At 60.7% G+C, this 23,841-nt stretch overlaps 1 protein-coding gene across 4 annotated transcripts in view; it reads right to left on the reverse strand.

The window, feature by feature from the left end:
• The window catches only part of HUNK (hormonally up-regulated Neu-associated kinase), a 66,217-nt gene extending 43,739 nt beyond the window's left edge, over positions 1-22,478 (reverse strand). Inside the window, exon 1 of one of the 4 annotated variants that reach the window (XM_037161439.2) lies at positions 22,171-22,478. In XM_037161439.2, the coding sequence (XP_037017334.2) occupies positions 22,171-22,419 (249 nt within the window). In that variant the 5' untranslated portion in view covers positions 22,420-22,478. Of the gene's footprint in view, positions 1-18,178; positions 18,516-18,853; positions 18,976-19,005; positions 19,204-22,170 lie in introns of those variants that run through there. The other 3 variants (XM_053657770.1, XM_053657771.1, XM_053657769.1) reach the window with 3 other exon arrangements.
• Positions 22,479-23,841: the final 1,363 nt, after the last annotated feature.

The raw sequence follows: 23,841 nt of genomic DNA on the forward strand, positions 1-23,841 counted from the left end.
CTGCCCAGCCCCCCACACCCCCAGGCGCAGGTTAGAACAGCGGCCTCCCGTTCCTATTGACATCCTCGCTGCATAAGTGCACTTGTGACTGTTTCGCAATGATCTCAGTGTGTTAACACAGAAGTCGACACAGGTCAGTGATAAATGACCAGTGAATTGTTGATACACACAGACTCGTTTGCAGAAAGACACTAAAATGCCGTTTTCTTGACTCCAGTTTGTGACAGAAAAATAAAAGTCCGGCTGCCACCAGGTGGGACCACGACGTCAGCAGCGCTCGTCCGTCCCTGACACTCACCCTGACCCCTCGTGGTCTCTCTACGCTCGCCCTGGAAACCCCACGTCCGCAACTCTGGCTTCTCACTCCCAGTCCCCGGGGTGCGCACTGCTCCGCCCGGCTCAGGCCCCGCTCACCGAGCCACCCCGGGACGGTCGGCCCTGCCCTGGCTCTCCGGCGGGCACTCTCACGCTCCCAGGACACACAGTGTCACTCCCCGCATGCACGCCGCCCCCACCCCCACTCAGAGGCCCCCGTCCTTCAGACACTAACTCGAGTCCCACCTCCCCACAAGAGTGGGCCCCCTTAACTGTCCTTCCTCATGTCCCTGCCTCGGGCGCCATCTGTGGCACCGTTTAAAGCACTGGCCCCCTTCACGCAGGGGCCGGCTCCCCTGCACCACACACCGGCCCGTGTGGCAGCAAGTGACCAACAGACGACTGACGGAGAAAGCACTGAATCGAGTTTTTACTACGGAAGCAAAAACGGCTACAAACGCAGAGTCCGCCGTCTCCCTGGGGAAAAAAGTCTCTTTTTTACTGAGATATAAGGGCATGAGACACGTCCTGGATTCTGTCGCACAACCTGACAATGTGACATGTTTACGCACCAGGTGCAGGGTTATCGCGTCCAGGCAACAGCCCTCACCAGGCCGAGTTTGTGGTGTGTTCGAGGAGAACCCGTGAGACCTCGGGACTCGGCGACCCTCACACGACCCTCCGCGTGCCGTCAGCCGCAGTCACCGCGACGCACCTCACGTCCCGGGACGCGTTCCTCCTCCAACTGGGGGCGCCTGGGCCACCTTCACTCACTTCATGGGGATTCGCGGGCCCTCAACCCAAAGACAGGATGCAGAGGGGATGACCAGCCGGTGGGACCAGACAAACTGGGGGCCGCGCTGTCCCCGGTCAGCCGACGCTGCCGCTGTCCACCCGCAGGAGGGAGGGATGCTCTGGCTGCTGTTTGGCCCCAACTAGTTCCATAGTCACTGGACCACCAGCCCTAAAAACTGTACTTGTTTGTGACCGTGCACACGCACACGTACTCACTCACACGCACGCTCGCACACCCGTTCTCTTTCAGGGGGACGGAGAGGGGGCTGAACAGCAGACTCAGTCTGCCTTTGCTCTCGTCGGTGCTGCAGCTTTAAAAATCACACCCTTTGGCAAGAAAGGAGGAAGAAACACGAGTCTGAGGCCCAGCAGTAACGGATCCGCCTTCCAAAACAGTGCACACAGGCTGTTACAAGGGCCACTCCTTCAGCTCCGAGTTGCCTGTAGCAGGTTATGCAACGGCCACCCAAAGACATGAAGTCCCCGTCCCCGGAGCGTGTGGATGGGACCGTCTTCGGAAAGAGGGAAGGGACCTGAGAGGAGAGAGTGGCCGGCGCTGGCCAGGTGGGCCCTCCACGTCCTCTCCAGGGTCCTTATTAAACAGAGGCAGAGGGAGAGGAAGGGGGCAGAGGGGGTGGTGTCGGGCCCCCAGCCAAGGAACGCCACGGCCACCGGAAGCTGGCAGAGGCCGAGGGCTGAGGTCCCCTAGAGCCTCAGAGGCAGCACAGGCTGCTGTCACCTGATGTTCGGTCCAGCGAAGGGCATCTCGGCTCCGGCCACCGGAGCCGTCAGAGAGCGAGCTCCCGCTGTTCTGAGCCAGGCGGTTTGGGTGCTGAGACCACAGGGTGCGAACACAGCGGGTGCCCCCACCCCCGCCAACCCCGCAGCGACCAGATATCTGCCGGCCTCACTCTGGGCGAGGGGGTCTCTCACGGAGAAGACAAGCTGCCTTAGTCGGGGGTCTTCAGGAGGAAAATCAAACCGCACATCCTCACCCAGGACCGAGGGTGAGGACTGGACAGGACCCCCAGCTGTCCCGAGCGGGCTGAGAGGTGGGGGTGCCAGGGGCCGGCAGCCTGTGTGTCGCCCTCAGCGACCAAGAAAAAGGACGATGGCCTTGTGAAAGGCCCTCAAAACAAAGACCCCACTCTTCCACAGGCCCGATGGGCTGCCAAGGCCCGGAATTTCACAGAGGCTGCCCGCAGGTCTCCCTGGGAAGCTACGCAGGGAGCAGACGCAAAGGCACGGGCTCCCCCGTGGCTCCCCCACTTCTCCCCACACGAAGGAAGTGCATTTCAGACAGTGCGGCAGCCCCACCCTCCTCCCCACCCCCACTCCCACCAAAACAACGCCCACCTGCCATGGATAAAATCAGCAAACTTTTAAACAGCTAAGCTGGTAGGAAAGAAAGGACAAAAACAAAAGAAGAAGCTCTAAGGAGCCGAGCTGGCAACTGCAGGGGTGGAGGGGAGGGGGAGCGGGGACTAGAGAGGTGAAAGGCCAGCTGGAGGGGCCCCCACCCTTCCACCCCAGGGACAGGGACAGGCCCCCCTGTGGGTCCCAGTCATCGAGGGGGGCCTGGAGGGAAGGAATCCGTGCCTAAGGCCCCTGTCAGGCATCAGGAGAGAAATCACCCCGTAAAACTGTACTGGATGAGGGTGCACCAGCATCGGCCCGGCCAGGGCACACGCCCCACACCCCTGTGGGTGCCCGAGGTGCCCAGGTCACGCCCTTGGTGCTGGATTACTTTCTCCACGGAGCCGGCCCGTGAAGAGGGCGGAAAGCATTTAAGTTTAGCTCCGCCAAGAAAAAACGTGCATTTCCTGAACCGGCGGTTTTAGCATGTTAAAAAAAAAAAAAGGCCGGACCACCCTGCGGTGCTTCAAACCCTGGAACAGAGTCGCTTGTGCCCCCCAAGACAGTAGTTTTAGCACCGGTCTGGTTTCCCGCCTTCCTCGACGGTGACTCAGCTGGGACGGTCCATGTAGGAGCAGGGTCAGCGGGATTTCAAGCTTGTCCCCCATCCTGGTCGCCCCTCACTGCCTGCAGCATCCGTCACCCTGCACCCCAGAGCAGCAGACACACTGTCCGTGTGTCCCGCCTCCACGGCGGGATGGCAGACGGACTGGGACCTCCCCCACGACAGAGGAGGGAGAAAGCACTGATCAAAGAGATGCCTCTTTCCTTTCACGGGACACTCGTGGCGCTTCGCCCACGACACAGCGTGTGCTGTGTTTTCCAAAGTTCCTGTCCCCCTTTCACGACGCCGCTGTGCACGGCAATGTTCCAGAGCATCAGGGTGTCCGGGAAATAGGGGGCCTGACCACCTGGAGTTTCTTCCTACCTGGGAATGAGCTGAAAACAGCTCTTTCCAGAACCCTAGGGTTTCGTGATGAGGACTGGGTGGCGAACTCACACGGACGTTTCCTCCACCAGCCGACACCGATGAGGCGCCTACAACATCCTCAGCCACACCGTGCCGCACGCCAAGACGGATGCAGGTGTTCAGGGCCCACGTGCGAGGAGAGCGCAGATTCCTTCACTGTCACCACCTGCCACAGGCTGAGCAGCACTGCCCCCCAAATTCACAGGGTGAAGCCCGAACCCCCAAGGTCGCTATGTTTGGAGACTGGGCCTCGGGAGGTTACATTATGGATGTTCAAGGCCATGCAGGACGGCCCGATGGGACGGGACTTGTCCACACCAAGGAGAGGCTCCGTGAGGAGGACCCAGGGAGAAGGGGCGTCCGCTAGCCAAGCAGCGAGGCCTCGGGACAGACTGGCCCTGCTGACACCCCGATCTCAGATGCCCCGCTTCCACGACCGGGAGAAAACACCTCCGGGTGCCTGTGCTCACGTCAGAATACGCAGCCTGCGGAGTTCTATCCAGGCAGCCCCGGCCGACTGGTCCAGGCCTCTCTGCACGTGGTCAGCAGTGACGGACGTCTCCCTTCGTACATCCCATCACAGCAACAGAACCTGGACGACACGGACTGAGCAGGGTGTGCTGGGGCAGACACCCCAAAACCCACGAGGACCGTGACAAGGGGCCCAGGGCTCCGAGGCTCTGGGAGTAACCCTGAGACTGAGCCGGAATCAGGAATGCGGTGACTGGCACGACCCAGTGGGAAGGTGTGGCAATAGCTTGGTTTCACGCCTTCTTCCAAGAAGCGATCTGCATAAGCATCGGAGCAGAGTGTGCTTTTGTGCTTCTGTGCAGAGGAGACTTACTCAACAGACAGCAGAAAACAACCTTCTCGGGCTTTGTAACTAATTCCAGGGCGGCGCCGAGAGGGGGTGCCAGACAGTGAGCAGGCGGGCGGCCACCTCGCACGAGGCCCGTAAATGCCGCTGCTCACGGAGGCAGCGCTGACCCCGGCTCCCTGCCGGCCGCCCTCCGTGGCTGCGGCTAAAACCTGTCTTCTTGTAAACGGGGACTTCCCTGGTCCCCGTTTGAGCAAGCCTTCCTTCCCCGGTCTGAACGACGGAGCTCGTTAGGACCGGTCTCGGCAACGGCAGCAGAACCCGGTGCCGAGGGAAGGCAAAGGCTGGACTCTGGCAGGAGGAAGCACAAAGCAGGGCTGCCCGGCCCTGTGGCGTCTCAGGGCCACGCGGGAAGAAGAGGAGTTGTCCTGGCCACCCGTTAAATACACCAACGCTAGCGGGAACTGATGAGCAGAAAAAGGATGTGAGTACATTTACGATTTTGTGTTGGGCCGCATTCAGTCACCCTGCAGGGCAGTGGGCGGGGCTGGGAGACCCTCCACGCCCACCCCAGGGGTTCAGGGCCACCGTCACGGGGACCAGCTGCGCCCTGACTCTAGCCCGGGTCCCCAGAGCAAATCGCGTCCCGACACCCTGGGACTCCCTGCTGGTGGGAACCCAGAAGCCGGTCCTCGAGAGGGAGGAAGGAAGACGGCGAGATGACGACAGAAGGGCCGCCTCCGCACAGCCGCGCGCCTGCTTCAGAGTGCACGCGTCACCCACACGGAAAAGCAACCCCAGGTCCCTGCCCGGCAGGCGGTGGCCACAACTGAGGAATCCAAGGGGGAGAGGAGGGAAAGTTAGAGCAGGAGATGCTCAAATTGTTTCCTCGGCTTTGGAAAACAGTCAACCAGGCCCACAGGTAACCCCTCTTGGCATCCCCTCCCACGGCTGGCCCCCAAAGCACCAAACACAGGGAGTCAACAATAAATACACTGGTGAAAGAACCGGTGGACTGCGTGTTGGCCTGCGAACCAAAGGGTTGCTGATTGGATGCCCAGTGAGAGCACATGCCTGGGTTGCAGGCCAGGTCCCCAGTAGGGGGTGCGAGAGAGCAACCACACTTTAATGTTTCTCTTTCTCCCTCCCTTTTCCTCTGAAAACAAATAAATAAATAACATCTAAACAACAACCACCGAGCAACCCCGACCCCACGGCAGCCTCTCCTGCTGTGGGGCTTTGTCGGGTCAGAACAAGGTGGGAAAGGTGTTAATCCCGTCTTTCCCAGGACACAGGACCTGCTGACCCCACCGCCCCGCCTCCAAAAAAACCCGGACCTTCTGATTGCCACCATAGTTTGTTAGGGGATCGGTGGTGACGCCTCACTGTGCTGGACGCGTGTTGCTCACGACGCAGAGAAACGACCCACGGCGGGGTTCAGGGCGCCCGTCGAGTCGGCAACCTGAGCCGCGTACACACTCAGGCTGGCTGGGGACCCCGTCAGTGGCCCGAACGATCTAGCTCAGCCATCGGCAAACACAACGGAAACTAGCTACCTGCACAACTGCCATTTCCTTGGCAGCCGCACGGTGTGAAAACCGGTGAAAAGGCCCACGGCCCACAGCCAAAGGCCACACGCATCTCAGAACTGGTCCCACCACTGACCGCTGGACAAGTGAGACACGGCAGGTGCCTGGAAGGAGACCCTGCCACGCCCCCCTTTTCAAGGGGGACCCTCGGTTCACAGGAATATGCCCACCAGCCGCCCAGCCCGCATGCGCTCGGCCTGGGCCTGACTCAAAGCCACGGCTCCGCAGCTTCTGGGTGCGGCTCCCAGCAGGTCCCCGCCTGGTTCCCACAAACCACGTGCAAATTATTCATAAACCATGTGTCGCTCTCCTAGAAACAGAAAAAACGTAAGTCCCTTTGTGGACGGCCCTCGAAATTTTGTGCGTCCCTTAAGAAATTCCAGTGGAGATTTAAAACGCCTGATCGTCTTCCAGGCCGCAGAAATGAAGGCACCGGGGGACAGAAGCCACTGCTGGGGGCCCTAAACCTGGTTTACTTCACTGCTAGTTCAGCCCCCTGCACGCGGGGCCAGACCGCCCAGGGCAGCACGGCAGGAGGGCAAGTCGGGAGTCCCACGGGCGACGGGAGTTTCCTCACGGAGCCAGAGGTGGCCTCCAGGGGCTCCGGTGTCTGTCTGCACGGAAGGCAACTCCCCAGAGCGAAAGTCGGGAGGCGAGGGGTGTGAGACAGAAAACCCCGACAGGAAAGAACCCCAAGAGGCAAAAGTGATGGAAGAAGTGAGCGGATTCCAGCAGAGAGTGGTCTCTGGGCCCCGCTGCCCCTGCCCAGCGTGACCCCTGGTGGCTTTGGCTGGGCATCCGGACACCTCCGCCAGCTGTCACCCAGCACCACGGGCGGGGCGGCTGAATGCCACCTGGGATCAAGGCACCCACGGGCTTCGCTGCTCCTGCGCCCGCTCTCCTTGGCCTGCAGTCTTCTCCTGGGTCCTCACAGGCAGGGTCTCCTTCCCTCCGCGAGTCTGTGTCCGGGTGTCCTCTCCTCAGGGGGACACCCACGGGGCCCCGATTCACCGTGATCACCCCTGTGAAGACCCCATCACCAAGTAGGGTCACGTTCCGAGTCTGGGGGAAGGACACCCTAACAAACAGCCCCCCACACCTCAAAAGCCTCCACAGAGACCCCGACAGGTGCTCACATGACCAGCCGAGCACCAGCCCTTTGGGGGCGGAAGCCACCTGGAGCCGACCAGGCGACATGGCCCGCCCAGCTGCGTGAGCGGGGTCACAAGTCACCGTCCAGATCTCAAATCCTCGTCACCCAGAGACGCAGGAGCTCGGGTTACACTCGGAGAAACCCAAAACCACCCGCTCCTTTCCCAGAAAGAAAAGAACAAAGAAAAAAGGAAAACTCTGTTCAAAGGCTCTTGCTTTTCATCTCTCCACTTGCGCGGAACTGTCACCGGCCCCTAATTAAACTGTCACGCTGTTCACCCAGACAAGGGAAAACTGGGTGGGGGACCATCAGCCCTTCAGGGGATTTTTCTCTTCCAACGTTGGGGGGGGTGGACAGCTGATGGTCAAGTCAACCCTTGACACACAGGAAACCCAAGCCAGGGGCTGCTGTCAGCTCCAGTGGTGACTCAGGACACAGAAGGGTCGCAGGTCTCCAGGCTCCAGGGCAGGGCATGTCCCCAGACCCCCTTCCTTGTGTCTCCAGGGCAGAAACCGAGCCCAGCTCCTTCCCTCCCCCCTCTTTCATCTTGTTGTCTCTCCAGCAGACGGCGGAGTGGCAGACATCTCCCCAAGGTCCCCGGGAAACCCTAGGACCCCTCGTGCATGGCACTTCCAGGAAATGTTTTCACTGCAACGTGGTGAGTTCTGTGTGTGGGGCTCCCGGCGCAGGGCAGATCTGACTCCTGCCCCTGTGTGCTGTGTGTTTGGTGTCCTACACAAAAAGGCCCACTGCGGGGGGGGGGGGCATTTGGGACAGGAACCCAGCCCCCCACCCCAGCCTGCCATGGCCCAGGGAGCCACAGACACCCAGAGGGGCGCCCCTACCATGTGGTCCCCCCAGAGGGGACTACCTTTTCCCCGACCATCGGCCCGGGCAGGCACCTCGTGCTAATTTGTGCAAACACCGCTGCCAGCTGCTCTGCATCAGGAAGACAATCCATAAATGTCTGAAAGAGGAAACACAGACCATCTTCTCCGACGGCCAAGTAAAGGCAACGCTCTTCCTCTCTGAACTGGTAACAGCTGGGAAGTTCCGACCTCCAGCACACCCAGCAAAGGGCTTTAGGATCAGAAGTGAGTGTTTGAAAAGGGTGAGGGAAAGGGAAGAGTCTTCCGGGAGGAAGGGGGTTGCGCTAGAAGTGGGGGGTCCTGAGCTTTCTCTCTTTCCTCCCCTGGCCTTGGGTCGCCGTGGCTTCCACAACAAAGAGATCAGACGTGCCATCTTCAAAATTGACATTTAATACTTTAAACTCCAAAATGAGCTCTCATTCAAGAAGCATCCCTGCCTGCAGGCTACAGGAAACAATCGATAGTCTATTCTCACATCACAGGACACTCGGCAGCCCAACATAGCTGAAAAGGGACAAGAACAAAGTCGCTTTGGGGACGGGGCAGGGCACTGCAAGAATGGGAAATGCAGAAATGCGGCCAATAATAGTCCAAGACAAAATCCTCAACCCAACCCTGGAACCTAGAGAGATCTCAGATCACACTGGACGTCACAGGACATCCAGCCAAGAGCCAGTGAACAAATAAAGACAATCACAGCCCTAAGGTCGGCAAAATGCGGAGTGCGAGAAAGAGTCGGCCACCAAACCAAATGTGGAGAGCAAAGCCGCATAACCAACGTCCCCTTTGCCGCTCCGACCCGACCCCCGGACGCCCTCTGTCTTCCACAGTTAAGACGGTTTTCTGCAGGCGAAGGAGCCAGGTGCCAAGGAGCCGGATGCCAAGGAAGTTACACCAGGACTCGAAGGCACCTTCCCCGCACCATGGCCCCATCCAGGGAACGGGAGGCGACCCAGAAACATCTAGAAAGAGCACAAAGTAAAAACCAGGAGGCAGAGAAGCCCACCACAGTGAGAAGCCCGGGCCAGAGGAAGATTCCCCAGGCCACAGAAGCTGCCAGAAGCTCCTGGCAGAGGCGGAGAGGAAGGCGGTGGAATTCAAGGAATGCAGACACGGGGTCCGGGTGGACTTCCCGTCCTTCGGGGGGTGTCGACTGCAGGGGGGACGTGCAGCCGATATCTTCTTCCTCACCCCCTTCCTCCTTAGAGCCAAACTGCATCACCCAAGATGAACTGAATGGGCGTCGATTTCTCTGCGTCTGAAAGGGGCGAATTGACACAGACCCTCCAACGTAGATGTGGAAGCCCAACAGGCCGGAATTACCAGCCGCCACATGTTTCCTGACACAAGGTTGAATCTGTGCTCACGTCGTGCGCTTCACACACACACAACGAATAGATTTTGTGTATTTCTTACACGCACACGTCTCTACGCAGTCCAGTTCCCACTGAATCCCGTGAGGTGGCGGCATCATTTTACAGATTCCGAAACTGAAGCTTCGAGGGCTGGACTCCTCTGCGAAGTCTGGGCAGGAACCGAGCAGCAGAGGTGGCCGGAACCAAAGCCCGTGGCCGCCGGCGCTGCAGCGCCCGACACCGTCAGGCCCTGCCACTCGGCTACGGGTTAGAAAACCAAGTCAGAGGTCCCTGCCCCACAAACACGAGGGTTTTCTGCAGACGGCGACCACACCGCTGCGGGACCTGTGGACAGAGCAGAGCTGACAACAAACCCTCGGGTTTTACCGAAGCCTGAAAAACAGGAAGAAACTAAAGGCAGAGACTAACTGGTCGGACAAGATGAAAGACGAAATTTCTATGGGCCCCTCCAAAAAAACAAAAAGAAAGACAAAAACTGAATTAAAGGCAAATGACCAGCTGGAAGAAGGAGTTTTTAAAGTTATAAGTAACTTCAAATAACAGACTCCTATTTGTCACCAAAAATCAAAATTTAAAAGAACATTTAACACCGTGGAAGGACGTTCTCTATACATTAAGACAGGGGAGAAAGCGAGGTTGCCATGTGGATGTCGTGATCCCAGTTTTGTAGCACGTGACTTCAAAAGAGGAAAAACAGCAACCACAGCCCCCTCCGCATCACGACGGAGACATGTTCTGAAAAACACGGTGGCTGCAAGCTCATTGCCGCTCGAACTGTGGAGGCCGCCACACACACCTGGCCCGCAGCCTGCTCCACGCTCGGCTCTGCGGGCAGCCGGTCACCCCCGGGCTGCGAGCACATGAGCCACACAGGAGCGGCCGCGGTGAACACGCGGTATGGTGACGAACCGTTCACAGCACGTCTGTTTCATAAGCAGGAAGAGCCCACTGTGAAATAACGATAAACATGTAGTAAATCCACAAAACAGAAGCAAAGACGTTTATCCCCGGTGTCCAGCGTACCGTCCGGCACGTAAGTGCGTGTGCTGGCCACGCAGGAGACTCATCCGTACCAGCCTCACTGCAAACACGGGAGTCCCGGGTGTTGGGGGACGTCAGGACGGCTCCGCGGTCACGGGCGATGGGAAGTTTCCGACTCCGTCGTAATCCTCTGGGGCCACGACTGTCCACTGAGACAGGTCGTTTTGGGCACGTGCCCGACAGGCACGTACACACTACATCTGTGCCGCACACGCCCAGCCCACACGTGGAGATGTGCCTGGTGACAGAGGGCTGCTGGGATGTGCGACTACACGTGATTGTTGTTTTGTGTGTGTGTTTCCATTTATTTTCCACAAGGAACCAGGAGTAAAAAAATTTGTGTTTAATTAATCGGAAGAAAAGGGATATTTTTTAAAAACACGCGAGTAGGTAATGACATGTGAACTGGTAAAGCGAAGTGGCAGAGTTAACAATGAAGGGAGCAGACGTCAGTGGCTGCACATGAGGAGTAGGTAACGACGGACGAACGTCAGCCCAGGACTCATTTTGGTGGATCAGTAACTTTGAACACTCCAGCAACAGGACTTGGTTTAAGGAATTTCAAAACTCTGAGTACTTGGTGCAAAAGACTTTAAGATTTATGGTTAAAATATTTACACTTTAAAATAAGTAATTAAAATATTTATATTTTACATTTTAATTTTTTAAAACAGTTACAGCTGACCTAGGAAAAACACTGATTTACATTTGATCATTTGTATCTATTTTTAGATAAAGGTCCCCCTTTGGGATCTGGAAGGCACCATTCGAAGTCGGACCATTGGAGAGAAACTTTGTTACTCGCTCGCTCCCCAGTGCTTTAATTTAATGCTTGCTATGGTAAGAAGCTCGCTGTTGATCTACGAAAAAAATGCCTCGCATAATGAATTAGGTGGCAGCGTGACAGCCACACAGGTCGTCTCCTCCGGAGGGAAATTCAAGTTCATTGCACCAAATTGGGCTTGAAATTGCCACTGCCGCTCACAAATGCTCCTTCTTCCCGCAACGAAAGGTCGCCCTGTGGGAACAACTTGTTACAAATCCGGGGAAGCTGCTCCCAGAGCACGTGTTCTGCTTTCTTTGCGTTACTAAAGGTGGTAAGTGCCCCGTGGAGCTGAGGACACAGTCAGTCGGGCTGGTCCCGGTGGAGTTTCTACCTGGGACGAAGAGTGCACTTGGAGAGCCAGACTCCCCGTCAGAGTCAGCTGCAGCAACTCCAACGAAAACCAGACCGTGTGAGCGATAGCTCTTATCTCGGTCCCTTAGCTTTCCTTCGCTGACTTGGAGCTCAGATAAAATGCTAGAACGTGCTGACCCCAGACTGGACACCAACCTTCCCGGAAGCGTCCCCATGTCCCCCAGCACGTCCTCATTCCAAGTGCCTGAGGTCCCAGCTCAAACTGAGCCGGAAAAGCTGGCCTCGCTCCAGACAGTCTGCACGGCCAGCCAGCAACACTGGGTGTGCAGCCATGTGGGTGACGAGTAATCTCTGTCCCTGCGTCCCTTCCTGGAAGAGGGTGGCGTCACCGGGGCCTCCGGGGACGCTGGGCATGCTGGCGGCTGCACCACGTCATCCGGAATCCTCACTCCCCCCAGAGGCGCTTCTCCTCCCAGCGAAAAGGAGAGGCCCGCAGCCCAGAGCGACCGCTCACCAGAGCCGCCCCACGAGGAGCCGGCTCCCAAGAGTCATGCTCAGCGTGACGCACACGATGTATATGTAGTAGGGCACACGCACACACACTCTGTGAGTGTGTGCCGACACAGTGAACCCTGCAGCAACACGGATGTGAACGGACGGCCCACTCACACACGGAAGTGGGTTTTCTCTTCCCTGTGATTTTCCGACACCACTTCCTTCTCTCTGGCTCACTCGGTTGTAAGAAGACAACACACACACACGTAACACACGCACTTTGCGCTCGTCATCAGGAGGCTGCGGGCAGTCAGCCCTCGGCCTCCGCGAGTCCCCATCTGCAGACGGAAACACTGTTCTCCACCCACAGCTCGGTCTGCACACCAGGGGCCTTCAGACATAGACGCCAACGGTAAAAGTTTGGGGGCAGTCAGGAGTCGCGTGTGGATTTTTGGCTGTGCTGGGGGTCAGCACCCCTAACCTGCATTACTGACAGGCCAACTGTATGTGCATACATGCATTTGTGGGGGGCACACACACGTGCACACGCACGGCTTAACCTCCTCACTTCAAAGTGAGCCTGTGATAACCAGCAGACAGGGCGGCCCCGCGGGCCACACAGGAGGCCCCATGCCCACGGTGAACCTCGAGTGCTGGGGCAAAGGGGCGGGAAAAGCAAGCCTGGGGCCCACAGGGCGACTGTCACCCGCACTCAGCCCACCACTCACGCCCAGGGCTTCAGCGTGGTCACTGATGACCCCTCACCTCACGCTTTTGTTAGAAATCCCTCAATGGGACTCCAAACACTCCGTTTGCTTGGGCGTGAGGGATTCCCCAAAATGTAGCACTTCTGGGGCTAAACTCGAGAGTCCCAGGCACTCCGGGACAGCCAGGCACCCTCAACTGCGAAGTCAGGACAACAGTACCCACTGCAAAAGGCCACCGTAAGGATTTGCTGTACCGACAGCAAAGCCCCTAGGACAGAGCCTCGCAGGCAGTCTGAGATCCATAAAGGTCAGTCGCCCGATCGGTGCGACGTCCCTGAAGGCAAAGCTCGCCTTGGCCCTCTGTCCTCTCCCGCAGGCTTGGGTGGTGCGGGAGGCCACGGGGCCCTGCCCTGCTCCAGGCAGAGGACTCGCTGAGCTCAGCCGACAACCTGCACACAGACCTGTCCAGACCCCGTGCCGTCAGCTGTTGCTGCACCTTCTCCTTCCCAGGCCGGTACTCCGAGCCCACTGGGTGCCCGTCCCTGCTGTGCTCACTCCTGGACGCTGCGCAGAGAACTGCAGCCCAGGGCTGGCACTGAGCCAGAGAGAACCGCAGAGGTGAGGCGCGTGGCCCACAGGTCGGGCGAAAGCAGCCTTTTTTAACTTAGGAGACTGACAAACTCACAAAGAATGTGTCGTCCGAGAGACAGACCCCAGCCTCCCTGTATCTCCACGGGGACATCCAAAGAGACGCATGTTTGCAAACGGCCACCTCGCCCACCTGCTGCGCTGTCCCTGCGGTTTCCCGGAAAGTGCCGAGGGTTCGTTAGCCATCCTCTGACCCGGCAAAACCTCTCTGCTCGGGCTGGTCACCGTCCCTTTGACGCCGGCGGAAGGCACGGGTGGTCCGGGGCTGGAAGCCCCCCGAGGAGGGCTGGCACGCAGCTCAACCACATCACTCACGCGGGCGCCCCCGGCTGCAGGTGAGACCCTTGGCACTTCCAGACTGACCCCGCAGGCCGGCCCCTCTGGCTCCGGGAAGCTCAGAGCGCCCCGTAGTCCTGCCGAGCACCTGCTCGGCTCCGGGGGCCACTCAGGGCCCTGGATGGAGCCGCCGTCCCTCCCTCACAGGAGACGAACGATCCACACAGATCCACGCTGGGGGGTCAGGTGAGGCATGAGTCCAGGGGTGCCCCCCAAACCTGCGTGTTTAAGTCTCATCTTCATGCATCTGGGCTGCTGTTCCACGACACCACAGACTGGGGGGCGTGTGAATAACAGAGAAGTATTTCGCACCCTTCTGGAGATGCGGCGCCCGGTGAGAGTCTGTCGTCAGCCTTCTCCTCGCCGAGTGCGCGCACGGGGCCGGGGAGCCCGCAGGGGTCTCAGAAGGCCACTCACTCACCCAGCCCATGAGGGCTCTGACCTCCCAAAGGCCCCACCTCCTAAAGCCATCACATCGGGATCAGGGTTCACATACTAATTTGGGGGGTTTGGGGGGAGCACCAACATTCAGTCTCTACTGAGTCCCGACCCCCAGGACCTCAGAGTGTGACCTCACTGGGAGATGCTACGCCTTCAAAGGCACACTCAAGGCACAGTGAGGGCATCAGGACGGACCCTGACCTCTCATGACCGGTGCATACCTAACCCAGGGAAACTCGACACAGACACAGACACAGACACACACACACACACACACACACGGAGGGACCATGGGACGAGTGACGGGAGTGGACGGCCACCTACAAGCCAAGGAGAGGGGCCTCGGACAGGCCTGCCCGCTCCCCCAGCCTCAGAAGAAACCAGCCCCGCCGACACCTTGACGTTGAACTTCCAGCCCCCAGCCGGCCCTGGGAGACGGTGCATCTCTGCAGTTTAAGACACCTAGTCTGCGGTACTTTGTTAAGCAGCCTCAGCAAACAAATCCAGGTGGTCAGGGGCACTTCGAGGAAAGATAAAACTGGGTGAAGGTGCAGAGAGGGACGGGGACGTGTTAGAGACGGTCACCAGAGCGAGGCATGTTGACCCCAGATTCTGAGCAGCAGGGCCCAGGCCGTCCCTCCCCCGAGACCAAAGGCCCTGGGGCAGATGAAACCCCCATGGGCCCTGAGGCACATCTGATCCAGGTGCTTACGCTGTGTGCCTTTTATGTCCAAGGTAAGGGTGGCCCTTGCTCCTTAACAGGTTTCCATTTCCCCCCACACCTGACCCTTTTTTCTTCTCTTAACCCCCCACCACAAACTGAATCTGTTGGCTTTCCGTGAACAGATGCCGGGACCCGCATCTGGGATTCAGAGCCCTCCCAGCGACGGCCAACATTTTGCCATCAACCCTCAACACCCACTCTGGCCCCGCATGGGTGACTCACGCGTGGCGGGGCAGGGAGCAGCCGTCCAGGGACCCCAGTCCAAGGCCATGGTGTGGCCTGGGCCAGCCCGCCTCGCCTGGGCGTATTCTGCAATACGCTCACAGGCGCTGACACCCACGGTGACGTGCCCCCGCCCCCCAGTGACGCACAAACCTCCAGTGGCCAGTGCAGGGGATGGGCGGGCTCAAAGCAGTGGCTCTGAATGTCTGGGGGGTACAGAACTCCTCTCAGAACCTGATGGAAGCCATGAACCCTCTCCCCAGAAATGCAACCACAAGCCTGCAGCGCACTGGGGATCGTGGCCCTGGAAGCCCCCTGCGGTCCCTCTCTCATTAGAGGGATCAGGGACATGACCCCGTGCCGGCGAGAATCACCAAGAAACAAAGAGAAAGAAGAAGCAGGGAGCGGGGTGGCGGAGGAGGCTGCAAGGGGCACGGCTGAAAGATGCAAAAAGTGTCTTTAAATCAATAAGGAAAAGGCCAAACGCCCAAGGGGAACATGGCGAGCGGACGCGAACGACAACAGAAGTGACCCCCACGTTGCTGCCGCAGGCAGGAAAACCCGCCCCCCTGGTCCGCAAACAGGAGCAACTGCGCACGAAACGAGGCCCAGCCTTTGCTCGCCCAGGCGACCACAGCTCAGAGGGCTGGCAAACACCCCAAGTGGGCGGAGGCGTGGAAGGTGGCCCCACCAGGCCGGTGGGGGCCACCAGGGAGACTAACCCTCCAGGGATGCTGGGTTAACCTGCCCAGGGCTGCTCCCCGGCAGCTGAAAAGGGGAGACCCCTCCCCGCAAGGCCAGGAGCTTGCCCCTCGGCTACACCGGAAACTTCCAAAGTGACAAACAGGTGCAGATATTCACTGAAGTGCAATTTGGATGCCACCAAAATGGCACGTCACCCCCGTGTCCGTTCTTCGACCGTCCCCAGCTCTTGAAGCAACGGCTGACGACTTACAGGACGAGGATGGTTGCTGAGGACCCTCCATCCAGGGAGTGCTGGGCGGTCACTGACGGGAACCCACAGTGGTTTTGGGAAGGACGTTCGGGGGTAATGCCGGGGGGAAGTGGGACACTGAACAGCACGTCCAGTGGGAAGTACATCCTCTACACCTGGGATTTACACACGTGGACAGACGTGCGCTGGCCTGTGCAGGCCGGCCGAGGGGGGGCCGGCAGGGCCTGAGCCCCGAGAGTGAAAGGCGAGTTCTCTCGCTACATCCTCCTTGACCCTCTGAATTTCCACCCAGGTGTCGGTATGAACCACACCAACACGAGCCAAATGGATCTTAAAATCCCACAAAAGCGATGAAAACACAAACAGAACCCAGTCACTGGCAGTAACCTCACTAGGTGGGACAGAGTGGGCACAGTGGCGGTGGCAAGAGAGTGCCGGCGGTGGCTCAGACCCGAACCTCGCACCCCTTCACAGCTTTCCCAGGAGGGGGGAGGCAGGGCCTCTACCCGGCAAGCAGCGCTGTCTCTCGGCGGGCACACTGGTCGACCAGCTGGCCAAACTCGGCCGACACGGAGTCCTCCCAGAACATACAGAATGTACCCAAGTGCCCTGCGGTGCCCACAGACACAGCAGAGGGGCCCGAGAACTCCAACCAAAGGGAAGGGAGGCCGGAACTTCTCCCAGAGGCTCGTAGGGGCCGGACCGCAGATGCCCTGGGCTCCTCATTTCAGGGCCAGAGGAACAGACGGGGGTGGGCAGCCGGGGTGGGGCAGCTGCCCACGTTCTGCATGGAAGTGGCCTGGACTCAGGGTCAGACCCTGTCCCACTCAGGAGGAGTGGGCGCCAGCACCTACTGCCCGGATTTCCCTTCGGGGCTGCAGGCCTTGCTGGCTCTCAGCACAGGGTGGGGAGGGGACGTGAGGGGGAGCTGTTCCCCAAGAACCGCCCCCAGCAGGTGTCCGAGGCCCCTTCCCAGGGCAGCCCACACCCAAGACAGGCCCTGCAGAGGCCCAGAGGCCCAGTGCCACAGAGGCACTCGAACCCCTCCCGACACCTCCGAACCACCGAAGGCCAACTCCTCCCTCCGCCCAGGGTGGCTCGGCTCTACGCCCGCCCTCCCTTCCCCTCCCCGCCCCTCCCTTCTTCTCCCCTCTGCGGCCCTCAGAGGCACTGGCCCGCAGGTATTACTCGAGACCCATTCTCTCCCCCTCAAGGCCCGCACACCAGGAAGCCACCTGCAGGGGTCTGATGTCATCGAGTTAAGACCAGGCCCTCCACCACTAGGGTCATCGTCCCCTAAGCCCAATGGCCGGCGTCCTGATTAGGAAGGAGAAGGCGACGTGGACACAGGCAACAGACGGGAGAAGACGGCCACTGGAAGGCAGAGGCGGAGGGTGTGGAGAGACGCGGCCGCAAGCCCAGGGCTGTCCGCGGCCACCAGAAAGGGTCCTCCCTGGAGCCTTCAGAGGGGGCCCGGCCCCACACAGACACCTTGAGTTTGAACTTGTGGCCTCCAGAAGCCTCAGAGACTAAATCCCTAGTTTCAAGTCCAGGGCAGGTGGCAGTTGTCAGGGCCGGCCCGGCAGGGACAAGAGGTCAGACGGAAGCCTACTCGCAGCATTCCCGCTCCACGCGTGGCCAGGGTCCCCGCAAGCCTCCGAGGGGGTAATGCTCGGGGGCCGGAGGAACCCACAGTCGGCACACCACCACCGCACGGGTGGGCAGGACAGAGGACAGGCAACGGCTCCCGCCGCCTCGCAGAACAGTCGGCCGCTCAGTCCTCCCCAGGCCCCGGGTTCACCCCCTTCCCACGGGCCATCTCCCCAGCCAGCCAGCAGCGCCCACTCGAGAGCGTGAAACTCTGCTCAGCACTGCACGCAGGAAGTGGTTGCTCCAGTTGGCTGACGGGGGCCGGGCGATGCCAGTCTGCAGGTTTCAACGCGCCGGCCAAGCAGGTGGCTCTGTTTCAACCGCAAAGCGCCAGCCCGGATGCCTGGGCCACGGTGTGCTGGCGCTTCATGTCTGAGCCCCTGTCCCACGGTGAACTAGCCTGCCGGTCATCTCTCCGGCAGGCACAGCCACCCCTCCGCACGCCGTCTGGGAGGGTGACCTCAAAGGGGAAGAAGGGGCCCGCCGTGCTGGTCCCACCGCCAGTGCTGGTGACATCCCACCTGCAGAGACCACGCCGGGCTGCACTCCTCCTCGTGGGCAGCGTGCAGCCTGTGGCAGGGCCTCGGGCACCCTTTGCAGTCCCTGGGCCTGGACATCAAGGAGCAGGGACTTGCATCATTCATGGGCACTTTGGAAAGAGGCGGCAGCACAGAGGCAGCCCCGCCTGGTCACGCACCCGCACACACAGGCGCCCGCGGCACGCTGAGCAGGTGCTTTGCCCAGACGCCGCCTGTGTGCGGAGAAACCCCGCCGCGGACTAACAGGAGTCTCCAGGTTCTAAGCATTTCTCGTTCCTCGGAGCCATTACCACTTGGTTTCTAACACTAAAAAACAAAAAAAAACTACAGGATTTAGCACCTGTTTGTTTCAGAAATACTTGCTAGAAATGCTAAAAACAGATCTGCCAAAAGGCCACCTTTAAAATTAGTCGTGTTTCCCGCCCGGGCAGAGCACGGGAGTGTATTTTTAGTAACCCTCCCACCCCAGGTAGCTGGCAGCCACGCTCCACGCATCATTATTGGCAACTTACTAAGCAGGCGAATGTTATTTTTAGCCCCCAAATAGCTCCAATGAAAGTCATAAACAGGCTTATTTCTTAAGCCAAAGGTTAGAACAAGATATCTAAACACCTCCACGAATCGTGTTACACGCCCAACTTCGGATCTGAGACCGACCTCGGGGTTAAAGGTAATGTGGCGTCGAGTCCTCTCCCTGTTCTGTGCCCTCGGAGCCAGCGCTGGACCCGACACGTGCCCCTGCCTTCCTCCAAAGGCTTTCCCCACTATGCTGCATCAGGGGTTTTTTTTTTAATGTGCTAAGCACCTACTATGTGCCCGAGACTGCACCCCGCAGGGCCTGGGGACCCAGGTCAGGGCCCGAGCACGGCCCCTCTGGGTCTCCCGGGCCATCGGCCGGCACACTGCTCAGCACCCTGGCTCTGGTCTCGCAGCCTCAGCGCCTCCTTCTCCAAACCTGACTTCCCGAGAGTTTTCCTCCGCCCGTCAGCGATGTGGGGCGAGTCAAAGACGCCCGGCCTCGACTGAGGACACAGCTATCAGGAGCTTCCCGAGAGCGCGTGAACCATTTATTTTTAAAGCCACCCGAACAGAGATTGCTCTGACTCCAAAAACAGTTGGAGGACAAAACTAGGTCTCTGCCAAAGCCATTCTTTTTTTTTTCAAGCAGTAAGAAGGCCATATCCATGCGGACGACTTTTGAACAAGCCTCGTCGGAGGAAAGGCAGGAAAACCCTGTCCCCGCAGGACATGGTGGGGGCAGCCTCCGGAGGAGACAAGGCTGAAGCCCGACGTGAAAGGAGAAAAGTGAATGCCAGACTCAGGCAGTCACTCCTGGCAAGCCCTAGAGGGTTTCGCCCCCAGCTTTTCAGAAATGTGCACTAGGTTAAAACACAACAGACACACACACATATGCAGACACACACACCCCCTCCATCCCCCTTCCAGCTCTTTCATGAACTGACACCCCTGCCACAGCTGCCCTGGACCGGTTCACTCAGGGGTGGCATGGGGGCACGCATCTATTTCTTACTACAGTGTTCATGACTTCCCCACCCACTGTGATTGGCATCCTTCACAAAAAGGAAGGAGAAAAGTGAAGTGCTTCCTCCAAAAAGTATGTACCCTCTAAAAACTGGGGGGCGGGGACTGTCGAGTGAGAGCCCTTCCTGAGCCACCAACACCACCCACCCTGGGGGACACCACGGAGCCCTTTCCTCCGGCCTGTCACCTCAGGTCTCCCCTCGTGTGGCTCACGGGAGCAGCGCTCCCCCAGGGGAACCTCCTAACAGCTCTCCTTTCTAAAGAGACCGAAGGCAGCGAGTGGTGTGGGGGGGGCTGCACCTTGGCTTGGGCTTCAGTGAGACAGTGCTCATGACCGAGGTGGGGACGGGACTCCCAGACTCAGCAGCCCTCATGGGCAGAGGCAGGCAGACGGACAGACACACGCACTATAATAGTCGACCCAAACCCAGGTCTGTCAGTCAAGCATCAGACATGCTGGGTTTGGCTGGCGGACGCCACGGACGACGCCACTGTTTCCTCGGGGCCGGAGGTCACAGCACTGGAGCCCAGGCGGCTCCCGAGGCCGCGGGCTGCGCCCCGGAGAGCACTCCCCCTCCTGCCTCTGCGCCCTGGGAACGGCTGTCCTCCACTAGACCCGGCCAGGCATCCGACGAACGGTTCCGGCCTTGCTGGAGCGAAGCCACGTTGGTCATGGAAGAAAGGGGAGATGAGAAAGGGTGTGAGTGCCGAGGGGCCAGGTCTGCTTGTTGTGGGGACCCCACTTGGGCAGGAAACCCCAGGTCCCAATGAACCCTGTGTGCCCAGCGCCGAGCCCCAGAACCCAAGCACTGGGTAGAGACGAAACTCAGAGTGTGACCTGGCCAAAGCAGCCCAGGCCAACAGCCCTATGTTACCGTGTTGGGGGGGGGGGCACCCCGACACGGAGTGGAGCAAGGAGGTGGCCAGAAGCTGAAGCAGCCCAGCACAGGGCAGGTGACAGAAATGTGCTGTCATGGGGCCACTGGCTGCCAGCGTCAAGCCTCATGTCTTCTTGCCAAGTTCACGAGCAAACAGGCACAACCACACTCAACCCCACACACCTGGGACGAGGATCACGTCCCACCACCCACCATAAAAGAAAATGAGTTCTCTGGGGACACGGGGCAGTGAGCATGCAGCTGAGAGACCCTGGTGGCGGCGTGTGCCCTCCCCCGCTGTTCCAGAATGGTCTGCAGTTTTTGTTTGGTTTCTGTCTTTTCTGAAGAGCTGCCTGGTTGAGGAAGTTCACCCTGAACATTTCCTTTCTGAGTGCAAGTCCAAGCAACAGGCACTTTTTGAAGTGCTCTCTGCCCCCACTTCCCCGAACGAAGGGTTGTAGGAACAGCAGGCACAGGACACGCGGCTAACGGGAGACCGCACTCAGACGCAGGGTCTCCAGGGCCCAGTGGGGAGACCCGAGGAAAACGGAGGTGGGGGGGGCAGGGCACCTCACACTGCCATCAGGAGTCGCACAGCAGGACGGAAAAGGGGTTAGGGACTCCCAGCTTCCCTGGCCCCCATTCCTTGCTCCACCCCCACCACCCCTCACACTGCTCACACTGCTGATGCCTCCCGGGCTTTGGGCCACAAAAACCACCGCTCCCAGGCCAGTGCTGAGCCACCCCAGCCTACAGGAGCCTAGCGCCTGAGCTGACCTAAGCGTGAGGCAACTCCAGGCTGGGGCAGCCTGCCTGCTCGCGGTGACCCAGTGCCTGGGCCGCTCACCTCCGAAGTCGGTCACCATATCTTGGGTTTCTTCTCACAGATCTAAGTTACAACGTGGCTGCGCCTGGGCTTGGCCTGGCACTGGGTCACAACTGACTAACTTCTAACTTGACCTAAGGCTGCAGAGGATGTCCCTCCAAGGCTGGCTCTCGCCCTGCCAGAGCAGGGTCGTTCCTGCAGCTTCCACGCAGGCACGGGGGGCGGGCAAGGGGGCCGTGATAACCCTTCTCCGGCACAAAAACTTCCCTGGCTACCCCCGCGCACAGGTGGAAAGGAAGGCCCCCCACTTCCTCCCCAGAGCCCAGGTCGGCGCTCAGACCCTGGCCTCTCCCCGGGGGCTGACTAATCAGCCCTCCCGCCCTCACCCCAAAGGCGCACGAGCAGCGGCCCAGGTTCTTGCCTCCCCGGGAATCTCCAGCCGGGAGCCGAGGCCCCCAATCCGAGCTGGTGTCCGCCAGGCGGCGCCCTTCCAGGAGCCGAAGGGCAGCAGGCGGCTTCTCCCCGGAGCCAGCCACCCCCCGGGGACCGACCCCCGACTCCCTCCGGGCAAAGGCCGCGCCGGGGCCGAGGGGCCTGCGCTCGCACTGGGGTCGATCCTCCTCCATCCGGAAAGTAAAGGTGGGGCGGCCAGGACTCCGCGGCCGACTCCCCACGGGGCCCCGCGGCCGGACCCCAGCCCCAGTCCCACGCCGCGCCCCGCCGCTTACCTTCTCGCCGGTCAGCACGTGCAGCCCCTCGCGCACCTTCGCGAAGGAGCCTTCGCCCAGCTTCCTGCTACCGACCAGGTAGTTGCCCACGCGCTTGTGGTGCTGGAAGTCGCGCAGCCGCTCGCGGGGCACCCCGCTCACCCAGGCCGGCAGGAAACTTCCCTCACAGGCCGCCGCCGGCCGGGCCGCGTCCTCGCCGCCCCCCGCCGCGGGCTCGCCCAGGAGCCCGTCCCCCGCCGCCGCCGGCATCGCGCCGCCGGGCTCCTCCTCCGGCTCCGCTCGGGCTCCGCTCCGGCTCCTCCCGCCGCCGCCGGGCCCGGCCCCGCCGAGCGCGCGCAGACAATAGCGGCCGCCCAGGCGGCGGGGCCCGGGGACCCGCCCCCAACAAGTTCTTCTTCGGAGGGTGGCCGGGCCCCTTGCAGAACGCGGGCCCCGCCTCGGGTCCCGTCCGGGCTGCCGAAGTCAGCGGCCGCGCTCCGGGGCACGGGGAGACGCTCTGGCCCGGGAGGGGCGGCGAGGGCGCGGCTCGGTGCCTGGGTCCCGGATCCCTGCGCTCGGGTCCCCGCTCCCGGCGCCTCTCCTGCCTCCGCCCTGCCTGCTCGGACCGCGCGGGCTCGGGTCCGCTCGCCTGCTCGTCCTAGCTGGGCGCGCGGCGGGCTGCAGGCGCCCTCTGGACGGCGGTAGAAGAAAGCCCCATTCAGTCTGAATTTGCAGAAATTTAATCCGGGCGCGGGCGGCGGGAACAGATGCGAGCTCCGCGGCGCAGCCCGTGCACTTTCAAATCCCTCGTAGCCCCTCCCTCGCCGCGCGCAACAGCCGCGCTCGCCCCTCACTGGAGACGGAGGGCGGGGACGCGGAGCGGCGGACTGGGGGACCCCGCGCGGCCTGGCAGGCGCGCTCCCGGCCGCCGGATTCCGGCCGTCTCCCGCCGCGCCTCCCGCCGGCTTCTGAGCTCGGGCTTTCTGGACCTTTCGGCGGTGAAACACGCCTCCAGCTGCACCCACCCGGGGCAGGAGGGAGGGAGACGCCCGGACCCAGTGTCCAGCGCGGGGCGTGGCGCGCAGCACGGCCCCCTGGACCCTGGTGGGTGGAAAGGGTGGGGGAGGGGCGGGCGGGCGTCAGCCTGGGTTCGCACGCAGATGGGACCGCTTCGTTGCGGGACAAGCCGGCGCGACAACAGTAGGGCAGCGGCGCAGGAGCCCGAACGGTGGCAGCCTCCGCCAGCGCGTCTACACCTTCGCGCCCCGCTGCGGTGCTGCGGGCGGGCGGCGGCGGGCTGAGCGGCCCCGCGCTCCCCGCTCCCGGAGGCTTTTGTTCTGCGCGCCCGGTGACTGTGCTCGCCCCCCGCAAACAAGCCCCGCTGTTCCCGAGGACGCGGATCTTCTGCAGGATCCCCAGCGTCTTCTCAAACCCAAAATGAGGAATCTGGAGAGGGGAGACGCTGGCGGGGGAGGGGGAGGGGGCCGGAAAGAAATCTACAAAACGCTACCTGTTGAGCCGCCTGATAAAAGGCGCCAACGTGCAGCGCGCACTCCACTCGGATCCTACAGCGTCAGAGATGCAAGGGAAGGCTCGGCCCAGACCGAGTGCCTTTCCCAGACTCGCCCTCCGCACATCCGCGGGACACGATCCCTGCTCTGAAGGGGGGGGGGGCAGCTGTCATTAATCCAG

The sequence above is a fragment of the Artibeus jamaicensis genome, unplaced genomic scaffold, assembly GCF_021234435.1.
Source record: "Artibeus jamaicensis isolate MK-2021 breed Jamaican fruit bat unplaced genomic scaffold, CSHL_Jam_final scaffold_474, whole genome shotgun sequence".
Lineage (NCBI taxonomy): Eukaryota > Metazoa > Chordata > Mammalia > Chiroptera > Phyllostomidae > Artibeus > Artibeus jamaicensis.